This window comes from Halichoerus grypus, chromosome 5, assembly GCF_964656455.1.
Source record: "Halichoerus grypus chromosome 5, mHalGry1.hap1.1, whole genome shotgun sequence".
In the NCBI taxonomy this organism is placed as follows: domain Eukaryota; kingdom Metazoa; phylum Chordata; class Mammalia; order Carnivora; family Phocidae; genus Halichoerus; species Halichoerus grypus.
In genome coordinates this window covers 81,443,593-81,463,080 of record NC_135716.1, presented here as the reverse complement: position 1 = coordinate 81,463,080, position 19,488 = coordinate 81,443,593, and the positions used below count along the sequence as shown (strand labels likewise).

The 19,488-nt window shown below is 44.3% G+C and overlaps 2 protein-coding genes across 11 annotated transcripts in view; one reads left to right on the top strand and one right to left on the bottom strand.

Annotated features, from left to right (window-relative positions):
- Positions 1–16,707, top strand: part of SPIDR (scaffold protein involved in DNA repair) — a 602,461-nt gene extending 585,754 nt beyond the window's left edge. For all 10 annotated transcript variants that reach the window (XM_078072412.1, XM_078072415.1, XM_078072413.1 and 7 more), the window contains 4 exons: positions 9,517–9,610; positions 10,681–10,795; positions 11,093–11,146; positions 16,328–16,707. In XM_078072412.1, the coding sequence (XP_077928538.1) occupies positions 9,517–9,610; positions 10,681–10,795; positions 11,093–11,146; positions 16,328–16,483 (419 nt within the window). In that variant the 3' untranslated portion in view covers positions 16,484–16,707. The remainder of the gene's footprint in view (positions 1–9,516; positions 9,611–10,680; positions 10,796–11,092; positions 11,147–16,327) is intronic.
- A 1,242-nt stretch (positions 16,708–17,949) lies between these two features.
- Positions 17,950–19,238, bottom strand: CEBPD (CCAAT enhancer binding protein delta). Its single transcript, XM_036094051.2, has one exon. It carries the CDS (start codon positions 19,165–19,167, stop codon positions 18,346–18,348), a length of 822 nt encoding a protein of 273 aa, XP_035949944.1. The 5' UTR covers positions 19,168–19,238; the 3' UTR covers positions 17,950–18,345.
- Between the last annotated feature and the right edge of the window lie 250 nt (positions 19,239–19,488).

Below are 19,488 nucleotides of genomic sequence, written 5' to 3'. Positions count from 1 at the left end.
GAGAGCATGAGCAGGAGGGGCAGAAGGAGAGGGAGAGAATCTCAAGCAGACTCCACGCTGAGCACAGAGCCCTATGTGGGGCTCAATCTCAGGATTCTGAGATCATGACCTGAGCCAAAACCAAGATTTGGACAATTAACCGACTGTGCCACTCAGGCGCCCCAATGGTGTTGTGTTTTTGGGGTTTTTGTGGGTTTTTTTGTTTGTTTGTTTGTTTTTTGAGTAAAAGCAGGTTTATTGGCTCCAGGAAAAGGAGCAATAGTACCTAGCTCTCAGATAACCCCTCGCTCTATATACAGGGTGCATCCAGCCCAAGGTCCACTGGCTCCTTCAGTCTGAGGGTCCATCCAGTGCCTCCCTTCCCGGGGCTGGGGAGGGCTAGCTGCCTGGTGGTGAGGTTCCGGACTGTTGAGCAGCAATAGCTGGCCCAGCTGAGGCAGCCTCGTAGTCTGCGATGCAGCGCTGTGTGGGAGCAGGCGTGGGCTGCACATAAGCGGCCATGAGGCGGTGGTTGGGATGGATCAGCTTCCCTGGTGTTGTGTTTTTAATTTCAAATTCCATTTGTTCATTGAGAGCATATAGGAAAGCAGTTGATTTTTGTATTTTAATCTTGTATCCTACAACCTTGCTACAGTCATATTTGGTTTTTGGTTGACTCCTTGGATATTCTACATAGAAAACGATGTCATCTGTGAACAAGATGTTTTTTTCTTTCTTCCTAATTTGTATACCTTTTATTTCCTTTTTGTGTCTTATTGTATTAGCTAGTACTTCCATTATAAAGTGAACAGAAACAGTGCGAGGGGATTTCCTTGCTCTATTCCTGATCTTAAGGGGAAAGCATCTACTTTCTCACCATTAAGTATGATGTCGGCTGTAGGGGTTTTGTTTATTTGTCATTCTTTCTGCTAAAGATAGTATCTCTTCATTCCATATTTTGAAAGAAAAAGTCTTTCTTAAGACTTAAAAAGTCTTTGTAAGTTCTTCAGCCCTTCTTTTACTCTACTCTTTCTTTCCACCTTTCTACAGTTGTTTCTGTACTTTATATTGTCAAGATTGATGATATTCTTTTCTATAACCATAATTAAACCTGAACACTTTGTCTACAGATTTTTTCTTTTTTTTTAACAGATTGATTTTCAAAGATGAAAATAAATAAGTGGCATTTTTATTATTGTGATTATATAAATATTTTCACTGAACAGGAAACTAGTATAATGCACTTCTATTTCCTTTCTTGTGTGATTTCTCACGAATTTATATTGACTTTTATTTTCCTTGCATTGCCTGCACTACATCCTTTTTTTTTTCCAAATCTCCAAAAATGGTGACAAATCATTGGAGTTTTCCTTTGTAATTTCCTCCTAGAGCTTTCTGTCCCTCTGAACCAATCTTGACTAGTTGCTCTACTCTCAGCTATTGTCCTGGGACCCTCATATTAATCATTTAGGTTTAATTCACTCTTTCCTACACAAGGCTTCTTTATTGGTGTATTCCACCTGTGGGTTTTTGTATATGTTCTTTACCAAATTGAGGAAGCTCTTCTCTCTTCCTAGATTGCTGAGAGTTTTTATCATGATTGGATGTTGGATTTTATCAAATTATTTTTCTACATCTATTGATATGATTTTTTTTCTTTAGTCCATTAATATGATAGATTATATTAAGTGATTTTTTAAAAAAAAATATTGAACCAGCCTTGTATACCTGGAATAAATCCCACATTTGGTCATGGTGCTTTTTTTTTTTATATATACTGGATTAGATTTGCTAATATTTTGTTAAGGACTTTGCATCTATGTTCATGAGAGATGTTATTCTGTAGTTTTCTTTTCATGTAATGTCTTTATCTGGTTTTGTATTAGGTTAATGCTGTCCTCATAGAATGAGTTTAAGAAGTATTCCTTATGCTTATATTTTTCTGAAGAGATTTTAGAGGATTGGTATCATTTCTTCCTTAAATGTTTGGTAGAATTCACCAGTGAACCTTCTGGGCCTGGTGCTTTCTGTTTTAGAAGATTATGAATTATTGATTCCATTTCTTTAATAGATGTAAGCCTATTCAGACCATCTAGTTCTTCTTGTGTGAGTTTTGGTAGATTGTGTATTTCAAGGAATTGGTCCATTTCACATAATTTAGCAAATTTAGGGGCATAGAGTTGTTCATAACACTATTTTATTATTCTTTTAATTTCCATGGGATCAGTAATTATGGCCCCTCTTTCATTTCTGATAGAAATAATTTTTTATTCTTGATTAGCCTAGCTTGAAGTTTATCAATTTTTATTGATCTTTTGAAGGAATCAACTTTTGGGTTTCTTGAATTCCTCTATTGAATTCTTGTTTTTAATTTTATTGATTTCTGCTCTAATTTTCGTTATTGCTTATATTCTTCTTGCTTTGGTTTTAATTTGCTTCTCTTTTTCTTTTTTTCCTAAGATGAAGACTTAGATTATTGATCTTAGATATCTTCTAGTATACGCATACAGTGCTATAAATTTCTCTCTAAGCACTGCTTTTATAGTTTTGATGTGTTTTTATTTTCATGTAGTTCAAAATATTTTAAAATTTCTCTTGAGATTTATTCTTTGACCCATGTGTTACTTAGAAGTATATTATTTAATCTCCAATTATTTGGGAGTTTTTCAGCTATCTTTCTGTTATTGACTTGTGTTTAATTTCATTATTGTCTAAGAGCATACTTACTATGATTTCTGTATGATTTCTATAATTTTAAATGTGTTTTATGCCCCACTTTGTGGTCTGTCTTGATGGATGTTCCATGTGAGCTTGAGAAAAATGTTTATTCTGCTGTCATTGGATGGCATATTCTATAAATGTCAATTAGATCCAACTGATTGATGGTGCTGTTCAGTTCAACTATGTCTTTATGATTTTTTGCCTTTGGATCTGTCAGTCATTTATAGAAGGGTATTGATGTCTCAAAGAATAATAAATAAAATATAATGGTGGGTTTGTTTATCTCTCCTTGAAGTTCTATCATTTTGCTTCACATATTTTCACAGTCTGTTGTTAGGCACATACACATTAAGGATTGTTATATCTTCTTGGCAAATTGACCCCTTTATCATTATTTAATGCTCTTCTCTATATCTGATAATTTTCCTTGATCTGAAGTCTGCTCTGCTTGAAATTAATTTTAACTATTTTAACTCTCTCTTATTAGTGTTAGCAGGGTATATCTTTTTCTATAACTTTACTTTTAATCTTTATGTGTCTTTATAGTTGAAATGGGTTTCTTGTAGACAACATAGAGTTAGCTCTTGTTTTTTGTCCACTCTGATAGTCTCTTTTAATTTGTGTTTTTAGACCACTCACATTTAAAGTCAATACTCATATATAATTGGATTAATATCTATCATATTTATGATTGTTTTCTGTTCATTGCTCTTGTTTCTTTTTTCATCTCCCACCCCTTTTCTGCCTTTTCTCATTTTAATTGAGCATTTGATGGTTCTATTTTCTCCTCTCTCTCAGCATATTAACACTTTTTTTTTTTAACATTCTTTAGTGGTTGCCCTAGATACACTTACAACCAATCAAGTCCACTTTCAAATAACACTAGCCTGCTTCCAGGGTAATACAGGTATCTTATAAGGATATTCTCAGTTCCTCCCTCCCATTCCTTAGAACATTGCTGACATTCACTTCACTTACCCATAAGGTATTGTCATTGAATGCCTTGTTGTTATTATTACTTAAATAAACTATTATATTTTAGATAAATTTAGAATAACAAATGTAAAAGATTTTCTTTTACCTTCATTTATTCCTTCTCTAATGCACTTCCTTTAGTTTATGTAGATCCAGTTTCTGACCTATATTATTTTCCTTCACATGTCACCATTTCAATGTAGAGTTCCCTGTGGGTCTCTCTCTGAAGCTGTCCTGCAGGCCTTTGGGTGGGTCAGGTGGATATGTAAACACTGCTATCACAGTGCTGCCAGATCCTCTGATAAGAACCAGTCAACTAAGGATTAAGAGAAAACAAAACCCAGCTGCAAAATAGCAAAGATTGGCCCAGCCTCCCATGCAGGAACACCCCAGCCGAGGCAGAGGTTGGGGCACTGACCAGATCCCACGGACAGACAGAGAGGCACAGAGGTTCCCTGCCCTGCTCTCCAGCCAGCTGTGGGCTCACCCGGATCCCACTCCATCAAAGCCATGCAAGGCTAGAGTCCTCTCTACTTTGTGAAGTAACAGTAGTAGATACCCCCTTCTCAGCAACTCACCCTTCCCTACTCTGCCTATCCCTGTACCAGAAAGTCCAGTGATGGCTTGTCCAAGGATAGCACTAAGCAGGCTCTTTCATCATCTGTAGGAAGTCAGTGCTGGGAGTTGGATAGCTCTCTGCAGCAGCTAAATCAGCTGGGCATCGGGGTCTCCAACAATGGTGTGGACCTTGTAGAACATTGAGCATTTTCCCCAGGCAGGGCTTGAACAAACTCAGAGTACAGCCCTGTGAGTCAGTTGCACACTGAGAAATAACATCTGTCCATCTGCGTAAGTGCTTCTAGGAAATGGAGCCTCTGTGAGGGGATAGTGCTCACTGCTTCCCTGGGTGTTCAGGACTTCTCATCTCATTTCCCGAACATCAGCATCCAGACCATGCAAAGACTTCCTCCCAGTTTATTTTTTTAGGATGACAAAGTTTTGCAGCATTGACTTTTCTATCTTTGCATTGCTCGCCACTTATTAATACACCCCTTACTAGTGGGTGGTGGTCTTGCTCACCACCGTGGGCATGAACTCAGCAAGTGCACATTTGTACTGTCTCCTTGGGAAGGCGTGGCCAAGTCCTGTCTTCAAACCAGGCTTTGGCCTCTAACTAGAAGGAAGCACTTCTGAGCCCCAACTAATTTCCGTCAGAAAAAAAGTTTGGAGAGGAGGGTGTGGCGGAGAGTTAAAAGTCACTGAAGAAAATACCAGAGCATGTAGATGCTATGTGCCCTACTAGAAAGGAGCCACTGCAGTTCCCAGGAAGGAGCCTTTGAAAAAACCTTTTTAAAAAGATGTTTTAATAAATATGTGATATACCTTTCCCAAGCCTAATTACAAGAGATTTCTATAAATAAGGAAAGTAAAAGCTTTCAATAGCAGACTGCAGCCAAATGATGAGTGTGGTGTCAAAACCATCAAACTCTAACAAAATTTTTTTTTTCCTTCTGATGTTCATATAAATGAATGTTCTAGATACTAACAGTTTAATAGTACACTTCCCAGTAATCCCCTGGAATTTATTTAGAGTTACCAGAAGGCATTTCCAGTGGTGTGTAGACCCTAGATAAAATAGATTTCTTCAACTGTGTCTTGTTCCCTACTGGAAGGAAATTGCTTAATCCCATCTAAATGTAAATGAAGTTAACAACACCCAAAGATATCCTAGGATAAAAAGGAACTTCAGTTGGTAGCAGTCTTCTTTTTATTAGTTCATGTAGCGGACACTAAGTACTGCTGGGCACACCCACCCATGGAATGGGAGCCGCTCATCCTGCTTGGCCCTACTTACGCCTCTGCCTGTTGTGAATTGGTCAACACTGCTTTCCGGCTGTATTATAAGCCATTATTGACTTTACTTTTCATCCCTTTGACTCAATCTTGATTAGATTTGCAAGGACAATGAAATTAGCTGGGACAATCAAGATCTATTATTTTCATTTTTAAAAAGTCATTCAAGTGGGCATTGCATGAATGCGTTTTAGTAAATCAAGCCTACTTAGTTGTAACAATTGTTTTATCCTCTACAGATAAATTTTCTCCTTATGCTTATTCTAGTGGGGAATGAAATTCTTTGGAGTGGGAGGGATGAGTCTTCTATTTTTCTGGAAACTTAGGTCACATCTTACTTGTTTTCAAATGTCTAATTTCACCACTTTTCAACAAGAATGGTCTGTGATTTGCGAGCATATCTAGATGACATCTGTAATGCTTCACATTTCAAGAAAGTAGACCATCTCAATCTCCTGTTTAAAATTCCTCACTTCCTTCTCATGCCTTCCAGGTCTAAAATCCCCAGCAAGACCCTGGATGACTTGGGTCTCCCAGCCTCACAGCCATGTCACCTGCCTTTCCTTCATGCCCCTTTGGCCTCCAGCCCTGCTTCAGGGTGCAGGGTCAGCCTGTGCCCTCCACCCCACCTGCAGCCCCACCTCAAGTCTCTTCTTTTGGGAAACATTCCCTGACCTCAAGCTAGCATAGAGGGCCTCTCTTCTCTACCTCCAGGGGCCTTTTCCATTTCTCAGTTTAGCATTTATTTCATGGTAATTTTTAATAGACTATTTTTAGAACAGTTTTAAGTTTACAGCAAAGAGATTCCCCATACTCTACACATGCACTGTGTCCCCCACTATCAACATCCCCCACCAGGGTGGTACATTTGTTATAGTTGATGAGCCTACATTGTCACATCATAATCACCCAAAGTCCAGAGTTTACATTAGAGTTCACTCTTGGTGTTGTACATTCTGTGGGTTTAGACAAATGTATGACATGTATCCATCATTATGGTATCATACAGAATGGTGTCACTGACCTAAAATTCCTCTGCTCCACCTATTCATCCCTCCCTCCCCCTTAACACCTGGCAACAACTGATCTTTTTACTGTCTGTGTAGTTTTTTCTTTTTTTCTGACTGTATAGTTTTGCTTTTTCCAGAATGTTGTATAGTTGGAATCATGTAGTATATAGCCTTTTCAAACTGGCTTCTTTCACTAAGCAATGTGCATTAAGTTCTTTCCATGTCTTTTCATGGTTTGATAGCTCATTTCTTCTTAGTGCTGAATAATATTCCATTGTCTGGAGGTACCACAGTTTCATCCATTCACCTACTAAAGGACAGCTTGGTTGCTTCTAAGTTCTGGCAATTAAGAATAAAGCTGCTATAGGGGCACCTGGGTGGCTCAGTCGTTAAGCGTCTGAGGTCCTGGAATCAAGCCCCACATCGGGCTCCCTGCTCCACGGGAAGCCTGCTTCTCCCTCTCCCACTCCCCCTGCTTGTGTTCCCTCTCTTGCTGTGTCTCTCTCTGTCAGATAAATAAATAAAATCTTTAAAAAAAAAAAAAAAGAATAAAGCTGCTGTAAACATCTTTATACAGGTGTTTGTGTGGACGTAAGTTTTCAGCTCCTTTGGATAAATACCACCAAGTGCAATTGCTAGATCATGTGGTATGACTATGTTTAGTTTTATAAGAAACTGCCAAAATGTCTTCCAAAGTAGCTATACCATTTTGCATTCCAACCAACCAGGAATGAGAGTTCCTGTTGCTCCACATTCTTACCAGAATTTGGTGTTGTCAGTGTTCTGGATTTTGGCCATTCTAATAGGTATGGAGTGTTGCGTTATTATTGAATGTTTTTTTGTTTGTTTGTTTTGTGGTTTTTTTTTTTACTTATTGAAGTATAGTTGACTCACAGTGTTACATGAGTTTCAGGTGTACAACATAATGACTTGACAACTTTATTCATTATGCTATGCTCACTGCAAATGTAGCAACCATCTGTCACCATACAGCTCTTCAGTTTCATTGACTATATTCCCTATGTTGTAGCTTTCATCCTCATTACATTCATTCCGTAACTGGAAGCCTATATCCCCCCCCACTCCTCCCTCCTCTGGCAACTACCACTTTGTTCTCTGTATTTATGGGTTTGTTTCTGCTTTTTGTTTATTTGTTTTGTTTTTTAGATTCCACATATATCATATAATGAGTGAAATCATATAATATTTGTCTTTCTCTGACGTATTTCACTTAGCATAATACCCTGTAGGTCCATCCATTTTGTTGCAAATGGCAAGATCTCATTCCTTTTTTATGGCTGAATAATATTCCATTGTTATATATACACACACACCATATCTTTTTTATCCATTCATCCATGAATGGACACTGGGGCTGCTTTCATAATTTAGCTATGGTAAATAATGTTGCTATAAACATTGGGATGGATATATCTTTTCAAATTAGTGTTTTTGTTTTCTTTGGGTAAATACCTAGTAAGGGAATTACTGGATTATATGGCATTTATTTTTAATTTTCTGAGGAACCTCCATACGCTTTTCCAGAGTGGGTGCCTCGGTTTGCATGCCCACAAACAGTGCACTAGGGTTCCTTTTTTCCACATCCTCACCAACACTTGTTTTTTCTCATCTTTTTTATTTTAGCCATCTTAACAGGTGAGGTGATATCTCACTGTGATTGTGATTTGTATTTCCTTGATGATGAGTGATGTTGAGCATCTTTTCATGTGTCCGTTGGCCATCCAAATGTCTTCTTTGGAAAAATGTCTATTCAGGTCCTCTGCCCATTTTTAATTGCATTGTTTGGATTTTTTTTGGTGTTCTCCTTGTTTTAATTTGCATTTCCCTAATCACATGATGTTTGACATCTTTCATATGCTGTATATCATCTTTGGTGAGGCATCTATGAAGATCTTAGGCCCATCTTTTAATTGGGTTGTTTGTGTTGTTGAGTTTTAAGAGTTCTTTGTATATTTTGGGTAACAGTCCATTACCAGATGTGTTTTTTTGTGAATATTTTCTCCCATATTCATGATGTTTTTCTCATTATTTGTTCATCTCGGCCAGACTATGGAGTTCACAAGAGTAGGGACTGTAGCATTCATCGTTACATTTTTTATGCTACACATATATCCCACACTAAGTAGCATTGTATACATATTTGTTTGTTGAATAAATAAGTCACAAATGTTGAATTAAAAAAGAAATAAGGAAACCAGAGAAATCACGTAAGAGGAGATGTGAACAAAGCAATAAGAATATTTCTCTTTCCTTATCAAAGAAGTGGAAACTAAGATAAGGAATTCCATTACACCTATTAAGGAGGCAAATACTGAGGTGATACTAGCATGCAGCTCAGTGAAGCTAGCACTCTGTAAATGGATGGTGAAAGTGTGAATCAGAAAGTCCTTGTGGGAAACACCTTCTGAAAGGGTGTTTCTGCATCTCCAATACTCATATTCTTGACAGAGTGATTCTGCTTCCAGGAATCTATCCTAAGGAAGGTATCTCACTACAGGCAAGGCCTTATGTGGAAAGTTGTCCACTGCCTCAGACCTATATGTCCAGTATGGAGGGAACCGTGACACATCACCTAAACAGAATATCGATAAGACAGTCCTTACAACAGCTCTACAGCAACCTACAAAGTAGAATGAGACATTGCCCTGACGGTTTGCTTATAATGATTTCAGTACATATGCATCTGGAAAAAAAGACTAAAAAGATGAGGCACAATGGAAATACTTGGTTGGGTAGTAATGCGGGCAACTTTTAAAACTTACTTTTTATTGTTGTAATTTTGTTTGTGCAGTACATGGAAATTATAAAAAGCTTGGGAACATTTATATAAACTCAGAAGTGAGAAAAATAAAGTCTGAGGAATCTCACATTACCATCTATGTCTTGAGGGGCAAAGAGAAGTTGGGAGGGAAGACACTGCCTCTGGACTCCAGCTTTTGCTTTCTCTTGGGCCTAGGCACTGTGGTTGGTGTGGACGAGAGCACTGCTTTCTCCTGGCCCACTTGCGACCTGTGTGGCAACGAGAGATTGGAACAGAGCCCAGGAGACAGGTGAGGGTGCAGGAGCTGGGCTGAAAGACCCTGGGGCAGCCGCAGCCATTCCAAGGGGCCCCACGGCCGCACTGCCTCGGGCCAGCTTCCCCTGCTAAGGCAGGGCCGCCACTGGGAAACTAAGTTCCTGCGCTGCCGCTTGGAGGCCATGGCACTAGGTGTGTTTACTTCTTTATAACAGGGATTTTTGCTGGTCCTTTCAGTTCCTCCCATCTTAAAAGAGAAAAGAGCCAGGTTTTGTACTCAGGTCCTTTATTATCAGTTAGGAGAGAAAAGAAAAACTCAGGGCAAACCTGAATAAATGAGACAAACTTGGTAACTGTACAGCTTGTCTTTTGCAGGGGTGCAGACTTTTCCAGGGACCAGTGAACAGCTATATAATCAGACATTCATTCCTTCCCTGACCACAGTTACTGCATATCCTCCTTGGGGCTCAGGGAGCTGGGGCTGGGTATCAATGTCATTCTGAGCCAGTTCCCCAGGCTCCCAAGGTGACTTTGTCACCTGACAGACTGAAAGGGGCATGCTCATTACTCTTCTGCTTCTTAATAACCAAAGCACAGGTGTTTTCTTGATGCCTCCTGGGTTGGTGGTCTTATGTATAAACAAGTCATCACTGGATCATTCTAGAGACAAGAAGAGTGTGTATCACAGGTTTACTTGGTAGCAATAAGGAGCATAGCTACTGGTGATTAGAAGTAGGTTTTCCTGTTCAGGCAGATGGGAAGCCCTGACTTCCCCTTGCTGAGCAGAGGGCCTCCACTTTGCTTCATGGGATGTTTGCTGTCATCCTCTATGCCCAGCTTGAATGAGGCTTCCCTGCCTGAGTGTCCCTTCCATCCCCTGGGGCGTCAATTGCCCATGCAGCGGTTAGCCGGAAGCTGACGCTGATCCCTCAGAACAGGCTGAGCTTCTTCTGGCCTATTTCAGGAACTTGGTTTCTGAGAGTAAATCCCCCTTTTCTATATCAGCAAACACTTAGGTTCAGAAAAAAATGTCTGTCTACTGCTAGACTCTTTTGACTTGTGCCTTTTCAAGTGTTCTCTTCCCTGTGTGTTTCCAAACAACAGAGGCACCTTTTCCTGTGGGGACTGCTCCCGTGTGGTCACCTCTCCTCTCCTCAGAAGGCACCTGCAGGTGTTCCTGGACTGTCCATCTCGACCCCAGTGCACAGTGAGGGTCAAGGTAGGAGCGGTGCAGGAGCTCATGTGCATCCTACTCCACCTCATGGAACTGCTCTGCCTCAGTAGCCAAGGGGGCAGCATCTGTTGTTCCTGCCCTGGGGAGGGGGTGGGAAGGACACCCCTCAGGAGAACAGTCTTTCCACATCCAGGGCTTACACTCACATTTGACATAAGGCTCTGAGGTGGAAGCTGCTAAAGAAACGAAGGTGGTTTAGATCGAACATTACCCCCCACGCGTGGGCGTGAGCTCTTGCCCCAGTCCTGGGAGTTTAATCAGCCCGCCCCACTGTTATTGCAGCTGTCCCAGGCCAGTATTTCTTCACTCCTGAGGTTTGCCGCCTGCGAGGATGGGGTAAGTCCAGGGACATGCAGCCCAGGTGTGCACCCCTGTGTTCTTAAGCCCCAAGTTAGTGGATCATCTCCAGGTGAAGATCCCTGTCCCATGTACTTTCAATTACAACAAAGTGCCACAATATCATTGGGTGCATGCTAAGTGTTTAGACTATACCAAGACAAGGATAAGTCTTACTGTGGTTAATAACTATACCATAGTCAATGATAAGTCTTACTCCCTGACAAATACCTGTGTCTGTTCATGAGATCCTTTCCTTTTTGGAATCGAGGTGATTTCCTGACCAATCTTGTAGTAAGATACATGAATATGCCCCCCTGGCTTTGATTATAGTTAGACCAGCAACATTTCAAGTACTACTGCCATGATTCATGTTAAAAGAACAGAAATATCTGAGACACACATTTTGTGTTTTTTAATTGCTAGGTATTCCAGAGTCTGAGTAACTGGAAACTTGACCATTATTTCTCAGAACTCTTTTGCCTTCCCTGAGAGTTACTATGGTGTGAGGCTTAGTAAAGTGGTGTGCTCCTCCAAGAAAACCACCACCTAAATATATATAACTTACAGTCTAGAGACAGTTTCTTCCTTGTGAAATTTGGCCCTCATAAACAAGAGAGCTCTGTCCTTGAGATGTCACCTCTGTCTTGTCAAAACCAATTAAAAGCACCACAAGTGGCTTCAGGAACTGCTGAACCCCAGAGAAGAGCACTGAGGACTGACCCCACTGGGGTGATGCCAGGGCACAGCCCCCAGGTCACAAAAGTTATCCATGGCCAGTGTTAGGGTCCACATCCAAGTAGCAGACTTGGGCCAGCTGGGGAGGTTGTGGTGAAAAGGGGGCTGATCATCTACAGAACTTTCTGATGGGGTCCCATGGTTAAATTCCACCTCTGATTGCAGTCTGAATACAAGGCTGAATTTATCCATCCTCTGGAGCTGGGAGGGGCTTCTGCCCCTTAGGAAGGGCTGGCAGCATGAGGAGGCGGGGCAGCCATTTGCACTCATTCTTCAAAACCATGGCTCTCAAAGTTTGGATTCATTGGGTACGTGGATAAATCCATGGATAGGATCCTTGAGGATCACTGGTCTGACTGTGGTTTCCAACCCTGATTTCAGGGTGGAACTGCCTGTGGAGCTCTAGAAAGAGTTTCCGGCTCCGTCCCTGGGATAAAGCCCACCAGCCTGCGCATAGTTCCCTAAAGCAACTCCGTGACACCCCCAGCCCAGCACCAAACCTTTATCTAAAGGGCTCTTTCACATGTAGGGATTGATGTGTAGACCAGGCCGTAGGAGGGTTTATGAGCTAGTTGTTCCCTGATTGTTTACAAGTAAAATGTAAGTAAATAACTGTAATGGACTAAGAACTATGCTCACCACTTTTCTCACACATTGCCTTATTTAATCTCTCCAACATCTCAGTGGTGCAGGATCCACATTTTACCGCTGAAGAAACAAGAATGCAGGGCTCACGGTCACGGTCTCTGTTGGGTACATTGTTATCCCCACAAGTGACCACCTAACAGAGTGGGGGGAGGGTGACAGGGTCCTTATGTGTATGTTTCTATTCTTCCTGAAGTTTATATGTTTAATGTGTGATGACACAGTGGTACCTGTTGGCTGATCCCTTGTCACCTCACCTCTGTCTTTGAGGTGGGGGAGGAGGAAGAAAGAAGGGCGTGATGCTGGGTAAGGCTGATGAATTGGAGGGTTCTTTAAACAGGTGCTAAAAATGGCAGATCTAAGTTATCAGGGAAGATATTTCCATGGAAAAGGTTGAGGGAAAGTGTTGGGGAAAACTCCTGCTTAAGGAGAACACAGAGCAAATGAACCAAAACGCACAACCTAAACAAACAAAAACCAACAGTGCTTGGGATGGCGCCTAGCTCCCTGTAGTCCCACACAGCACAGAGGTGCAGTGCCTGCCCTGCAGTTCCTCAGGTGGCCTTGACTGGGCCCTACCAGGCTCAAGCCTGATCTCCCACTGGTTTCTCGCAGGCTCCCCAGGAGAGCACCCTGGTGCTTCTTCTAGAAAGCCTCCAGCCATGGACTGCCCTTGACTACCCTAACTCCCTATAGGGACCCAGAGACCAGGAGGAGGCCCTGGCAGAAATCCTGCCTCTTCATTTGATTTCCTTCCGACTGAGGCTGACTTGTACCTCTCACACATTACACTTCTTAACTACAGTACGCCTGTAGGCAAAGCCCTACTTATAAAGAGCTAGGGCATGTGTACGGCCATATGTGTGTGTGTGTGTGTGTGTGTGTGTGTGTGTGTGTGTGTGTGTGTGTGTGTGTGTATCTGAGTGTAGGTGGGTTTGCCCATGGGTGTGCTTGAATGTGTGTATACACCTGTGTGTGCTCATGTGTACATGAGTGTGCCTGAGTGTGTGCCTGTGTGTGCACATGTGCCCTGGGTGAGGGGCACAGGGTGGCAACAGCCTCAGGTATCACCTTTCTGGGTGCTCTGTTATCAGAGCTGATGCCAATCAAATTAGGGTAAATTGCAACCTGGAGGGACAGAACTCATTCCCCCTCCTCCAGCTTTACTCACAGTGGATAATCAGGGCTTCACATCTGACCTGCAAGAAGCTGATAGAAGATGGGTACAAGAAGGACCTCGGTGTAGACACGAGCATGAGTTTTCCAGTCTGGATTCTGTCAGTTGTCTGGGTGAGAATGCACATTGGCCAAAATCCAAAGAATCAAATTAGGCTTTCCACGAGAACTCTATTCCCTGGAACCGATGTACTGTTTCTGGTTAGGACACATGAGTGTTAAGTTTTATGCCATAACTTTAATGTGTTCAAGCTACAGATGTGAAAACAATGGAGTTCACCACTGTTGTACATGTCAGTTCTCAAAAGTCACATTACAGTAATATGAAATTTGGAGTTTGTTTCCTTACTTTCAGAAAAGGAAAAGTTAAAGGAAAATATAGTGTGCCTTTTAAAAATAGAGACACATTTTACACGTTCATTACATTCATATGAACAGTGTGTTTGCATTTGCTGGTGTGATTGTTTTTTACCTTTCCATGTTAATTCCCCCCCAAATATATCTATCATTTGATCTCTGTTTATAAATGATATAGTTATTATTGACTATGGTATAGTTATTATAAACTTTAGCTGTGAAACCTGACATTGTAAAAAGAAATGATCTGTTGCTGACTTTTTTTTCAAGTTAGAATTCTGTACTTTTACCCCAAGTGAGTGTAGGAGTGCCTGGGCCTTCTACTTCCCGACACACAAATGTGCAAGGCTAGCTAAAGTGGGAAGAGACAGCAAAGGAGTATCCAGCTGGCCTACCTCAGTCCTCCCAGACCTGGACAACAACCCCTCACTCTGCACGGCCCTGTGCGTGCCTTCCGCACCAGCACTCCTGTGGCTGTCTGGTTCTCTGCCATCTTTTCAGGGTCAGGCCCCTCATGGGTTCATAGCAAGCCCTTGATTAATGATCAAGGCAGTGGGCCATGAACCTGACATCTGTCACAGATGAGCTAAGCGGAGGAAGGTCTCAGCCATGGTTGTCCAGTCAGAGACTTGTCCAGTTCCATCTCTTCACCTGTCTTGATTATGACTTCTACTCCCCCATCCCTCCATTAAACCACTCTGTTGACCGTACTCTGATTTTTTTTACTAAAGAAGCCTGAACTCTACCAATCATATTGAATATGCTCGGTGTTTCACACCATGCCTGACTTAAAAGACAGGAAAGCAAAATGATCACAGTGGTTTGGCATTAGAGCAGTGCTCACATCCCAGATTGATCCTGGTATGTATTGCTTCAACAACAAACCATCTCAAAGCTTAGTGGCCTCCACACTTACTCTGCACACAGACCTGCAATTTGGATAGGGCTCTGCCAGGACAACTCATCTCTGCCCCACAGGACATCAGCTGGTACCCCAACGGCTGGGCTAGAGTCACAGAACGCCCTTCAGTCCCTGGGCGGCTATTGTACTCCTGTTGCCTGGGACCTTCCGGGGCTCAGGCCAGACGCCACACCGTCTGGATTCCCTCAGGGCATGTGTCTGGATCCCAAGAGAGGCAGGCAGAGGCTGGGCACCTTCCTGACCAAGCTGGGGACACCACTCAATGTCCCTTCCACCACACTCTTCATAAGAAGCAGTCACTGAGCCCAGCCCAGGATCCAGGGTGACGGCAGTGAGGTGCCCACCTTTGATGGGAGGGCACCAAGGAGCCACAGACATGTGCCGACTTTGGCTGCGTTGTCGGAGCCCTCCGGCCTCAATCTCCTTTGCCAAGACACATTAATGATGGAACGGGTGAGCTAAAACATACTGAACTGAGCTACTGTAAAGATGTGTTAAGCGTCTTGCCCAGAAGAGTGAGGTACCCCAGATAGTACTCTGCAAGTGGCAGCAAAGGAGTCTCTGAAAGAACGCATTACCCTCTAGGGCTTCGGTCTCTGGTAAAGCCAAAGATCTGACTTATCCCCACGCTTTTGAGCTGCTCTTTATTTTCAGCCCCACCCCCACCCCAGGAAGAAAATGTTCAGAGGTTTGAGACCACCAAGGCCCTGCCATACCTTCCTAGCCTAGTCATCTGGTACCCCTGCTGCCCAGCGCCCTGAGTTCTCATCTAGAGATGAAACCTGCCAAGATTAACCAATCACCATAAGATACTCATCAAACAATGTGAAGAAAAAGCTTTTTACAACATAGACATTTTTGGCTCAGTGTTACTCTAGAAGAAATGGGATCCTAACTGAGGAGGGAGGTTTGGGGCAAAGTACCAGGAAATCCTTTGACCAGAAGTGTTGCTAGATTGGGGAAGTGTCCCAAAGGAAGTGGGAGACAGCTGCAAGCATGATGCATGCCCAGCCCCCAGCCTTCCTGCTAGAGAACAGGGCATATCCCTTAGTATGTCTGTCCCCAGTTCCTCTCGTAGGACAGCCAGGTGGGACACGCTTGTCGTTGCATCCACTAACAGCAGAAAAAAGGAGTTCCTTCATTTGCCATAATAAATAGAGCTTTTATCAAGCCCTTAATTTTTTTTCCTCCTTACCCATGTTGTTCTTACCATTTGAAAAGTGGAAGGTCACAGACTGAGGAAAGGACCTTATGCTCTGATCTTTGGTGTTCTGTGTTTTTGGGAACAGAATGTCCAGGGCTAGCTCTGTTTGCTTTAACCAGCATGCCTTCTATCACTGCAGAGTTATGAAGTGAAGAGTGTCCTCGGAAAGGAGGTGGGGTTGTTGAATTGTTTTGTCCAGTCCATAACCACCCACCCAGCTAGCTGCGTTGGATTGGAGGAAATTGAGCTCCTGAGTGCAGGAAGAGCCTCTTCCGAACACTGCCGGTTGCCATAGGATTTGTGAACTTTGTGATGCAGTCACAATGGTGGTGGAGGTGGTGGCGGCTTGGGGTAGTTATTTGTTAACTATGGGCAGAGCAAATGTATGATCTTGAAATGGAACTTAGATTTTTCTGGGTCAAATGTTAGTAAGATGATTTTGTGAACTAAACATCAAAAATACTTTTTTCTAGTTTTTGCAAATTTAGGAACATGCTATTAAAACTTAAATAAGCCTGAGGTCTTCATTTTGTATTTCATCTTAGTCAATAATATTAAAACAGCAAGAAAAAAATTTCGTTCACTTGTAATTTTTTAAGTGTTTAAATTTTACCATGATTCAACATGTTTTTCTTGTAGTTATTCAACACTGTCCCAAAGAATACCCTGCAAAGCTGAGACATTTGTCCTAAATTGTAATGTTACTGTTCTACACAGTACATGTCCAACTTAAGCATTTTGCAGTTTAGTATTTTTTGGAAAATGTTCTGGGAAACTGTGTCAGAGGTAGAACGGTTACCCATAAAGTATAGATAAGTTACCTGGTGTGATTATCACCATACTGCACAGAGGTATAGATAGCTCACTCTAGATAGGCCTGTTTAATCTTGCTGGGTACTGTGCACAGAGAGCCAAGATAACAGATTCAAGAGGAGTGATTGCTTATCGTTTGCTTTGTTGGCAGAGATTTAAATTAACATAAAATGATGAATAAATTATCTTTAGACAATGAAGATTGTTTCCTCCCTTATAATAATATAATCATGACAGGCCATGGTTAATTACATGATATAGACCTAGCAGCCCAGAGCAAGAAAGGGTGCCTAGTACCCACTTTAACTGGAAGAAAGGCAAACGACTTTATTTGTCCTGATTAAGCTTTGAAACATTACAATGACTGGCAAGATAGCCGGTTTTGAGTAGCTTTTTGACTGTCCTTTGCATCTACTACAACAGGACTACTTTGTACTTAATACCCACTTTTGAGAAATGTATTCGAAGCAGTACCTAAGACTGAGGAAAGTGAAAGCAAAGTCCCATGAAAGCCAAAGATGAGTCAGACATGCTTTTCGGATAACCAGAGCCCTCCACTACCCCCTTACCCCTCGAGCAGCCAACTAAAATTAGGGCGCCCTTCAGCTCTTCTTCATAGAGCCCCTAAATCAGCTCAGGGACAGTTGGCCAGCCAGCCCCCTCCCCGAGTCTGGCTACTTCTTTGGGAGCACCTTCCACCAGAAAGCTGCTAGCTTAACATGAGCTTAGTCGTGCTTCGCCAATCTTAGGCAGATAAGTAACATTTGTAGGTAGACCGTGGCTGGTTTCAAAAGCAAAGCAGACCCCCTCTTCTAGGGACCTTGGTTCCCCCTCATGGACACACACCTGGGTCCCGCGGCCTCCCCGGTGCCTTGCTGCATGCCCTTCCCCAGCGAGGTCCTGGGGGCCAAACAGCGTTCAGGAGTCACTGTGAATACCGGAATCGGGTGGTTTTAAATGCTTCTTTATTCTTACAAATACTGTAAAAATTAATATAAAAAAAAGTGAGCATGCTCAGTCTTTTCCTCTTATCTACAATACAAAGGATTTGTCTGAAAAGTCTTTTTTCTTACAAATGTACCTTAGCTGCATCAATAGGAATAAAATGTAGAAAAGCTACCATTATAAAAATAATTTAAGGGAAAATAAACACATATAGCTTCTCTCGAAGTTCAGTGGTGGTTAAGTCCAGGCTGTAGGTTCCTTCGTTCCCGCGCCCCAAAGAAACTGCAGCCGGCGCCAAGCGGCTCTCGCGGCGTCCGGGCGGGGCGCGCTCCGCTCCCTGGCCGGTCGGGTCTGAGGTATCGGTCGTTGGTTGAGTCTCTCCCGCCCCCGGGGCGCGCGTTACCGGCAGTCGGCGGCCCCGGCGGCCGGTAGGAAGGGCGGGCTGGGCAGCTGCTTGAAGAACTGCCGGAGGCCGGCCAGGTCCCGCGTGAGCTGCTCCACGCGCTGGTGCAGCTTCTCGTTTTCGGCCGACAGCTCCACCAGCTTCTGCTGCATCTCCTGGTTGCGCCGCTTGGCCTTGTCGCGGCTCTTACGCACCGCGATGTTGTTGCGCTCGCGCCGCTGCCGGTACTCCGGGCTGCCGCGGTCCGGGCCCCTCTTCCCCGCACTCTTCTCCCGGGCCGGGCCAGGAGCAGGGCTCGGCCCGGGGCTGGAGCGCGGCGGCTCGGGCGACGTGGGTGGTGTGGGTTGTGCGGCCGCCGCCAGGCTCACCACGGTCTGCGCGCACGCGGCCACCTGCGCCGGCAGCAGCGAGCCGGGCGCGTCGCCGTCTCCCCAGTCGGGCTCGCGCTTGAGCGGACGCGGGGCAGCTGTGCCCGGGCCGTGGGCACGCGCGAGGCCGCCGGGCAGCAGCTCCAGGGCGTTGGCAGCGGCGCCTGCCGCGCCCGCCTTGTGGTTGCTGTTGAAGAGGTCGGCGAAGAGCTCGTCGTGGCACAGCTCCAGGGTGGGCACGGCGGCCATGGAGTCGATGTAGGCGCTGAAGTCGATGGCGCTCTCGTCGTCGTACATGGCAGGGGCAGCGGCGCCTGGCTCGGACAGGCTTCCCGGCTCGCTCCCGCGGCCCGGCTTGCCCGCCCGACCCGGCTCGTAAAAGGGTGCGGGCTCCGCGGACCAGGGCACGCCGCGCGCCGGGCCGTCCAGGCTAAAGAGCGCGGCGCTCATGGCGGCGTCGAGCCAGGTTCCTTGTCCGAGCGCGGCTGTCACCTCGCTGGGCCGGGCCCCGCCGCCTTTTCTAGCCCGAGCTGACGCGCAAGCCCCGCCCCGGCTCCAGAACCGCGGGGGCGCCCCGGGGCCGCGGGGAGGGGGGCTGCGGGCGGCAGCGTCCAGGGAGCCCCCGCCCCGCCCCGAGCACTCCGTCCGGCCCCGGAGCCGCCCTCAAGCCCCCCACCCCCACCCCCCGCCGCCGCTGCCGTACTCTCCGCTGTTCCCGCGCCCCCACCCCCGGCCGCGCGGGAGGGGAAGGGGCGCTGCTTCCTCCCCGCC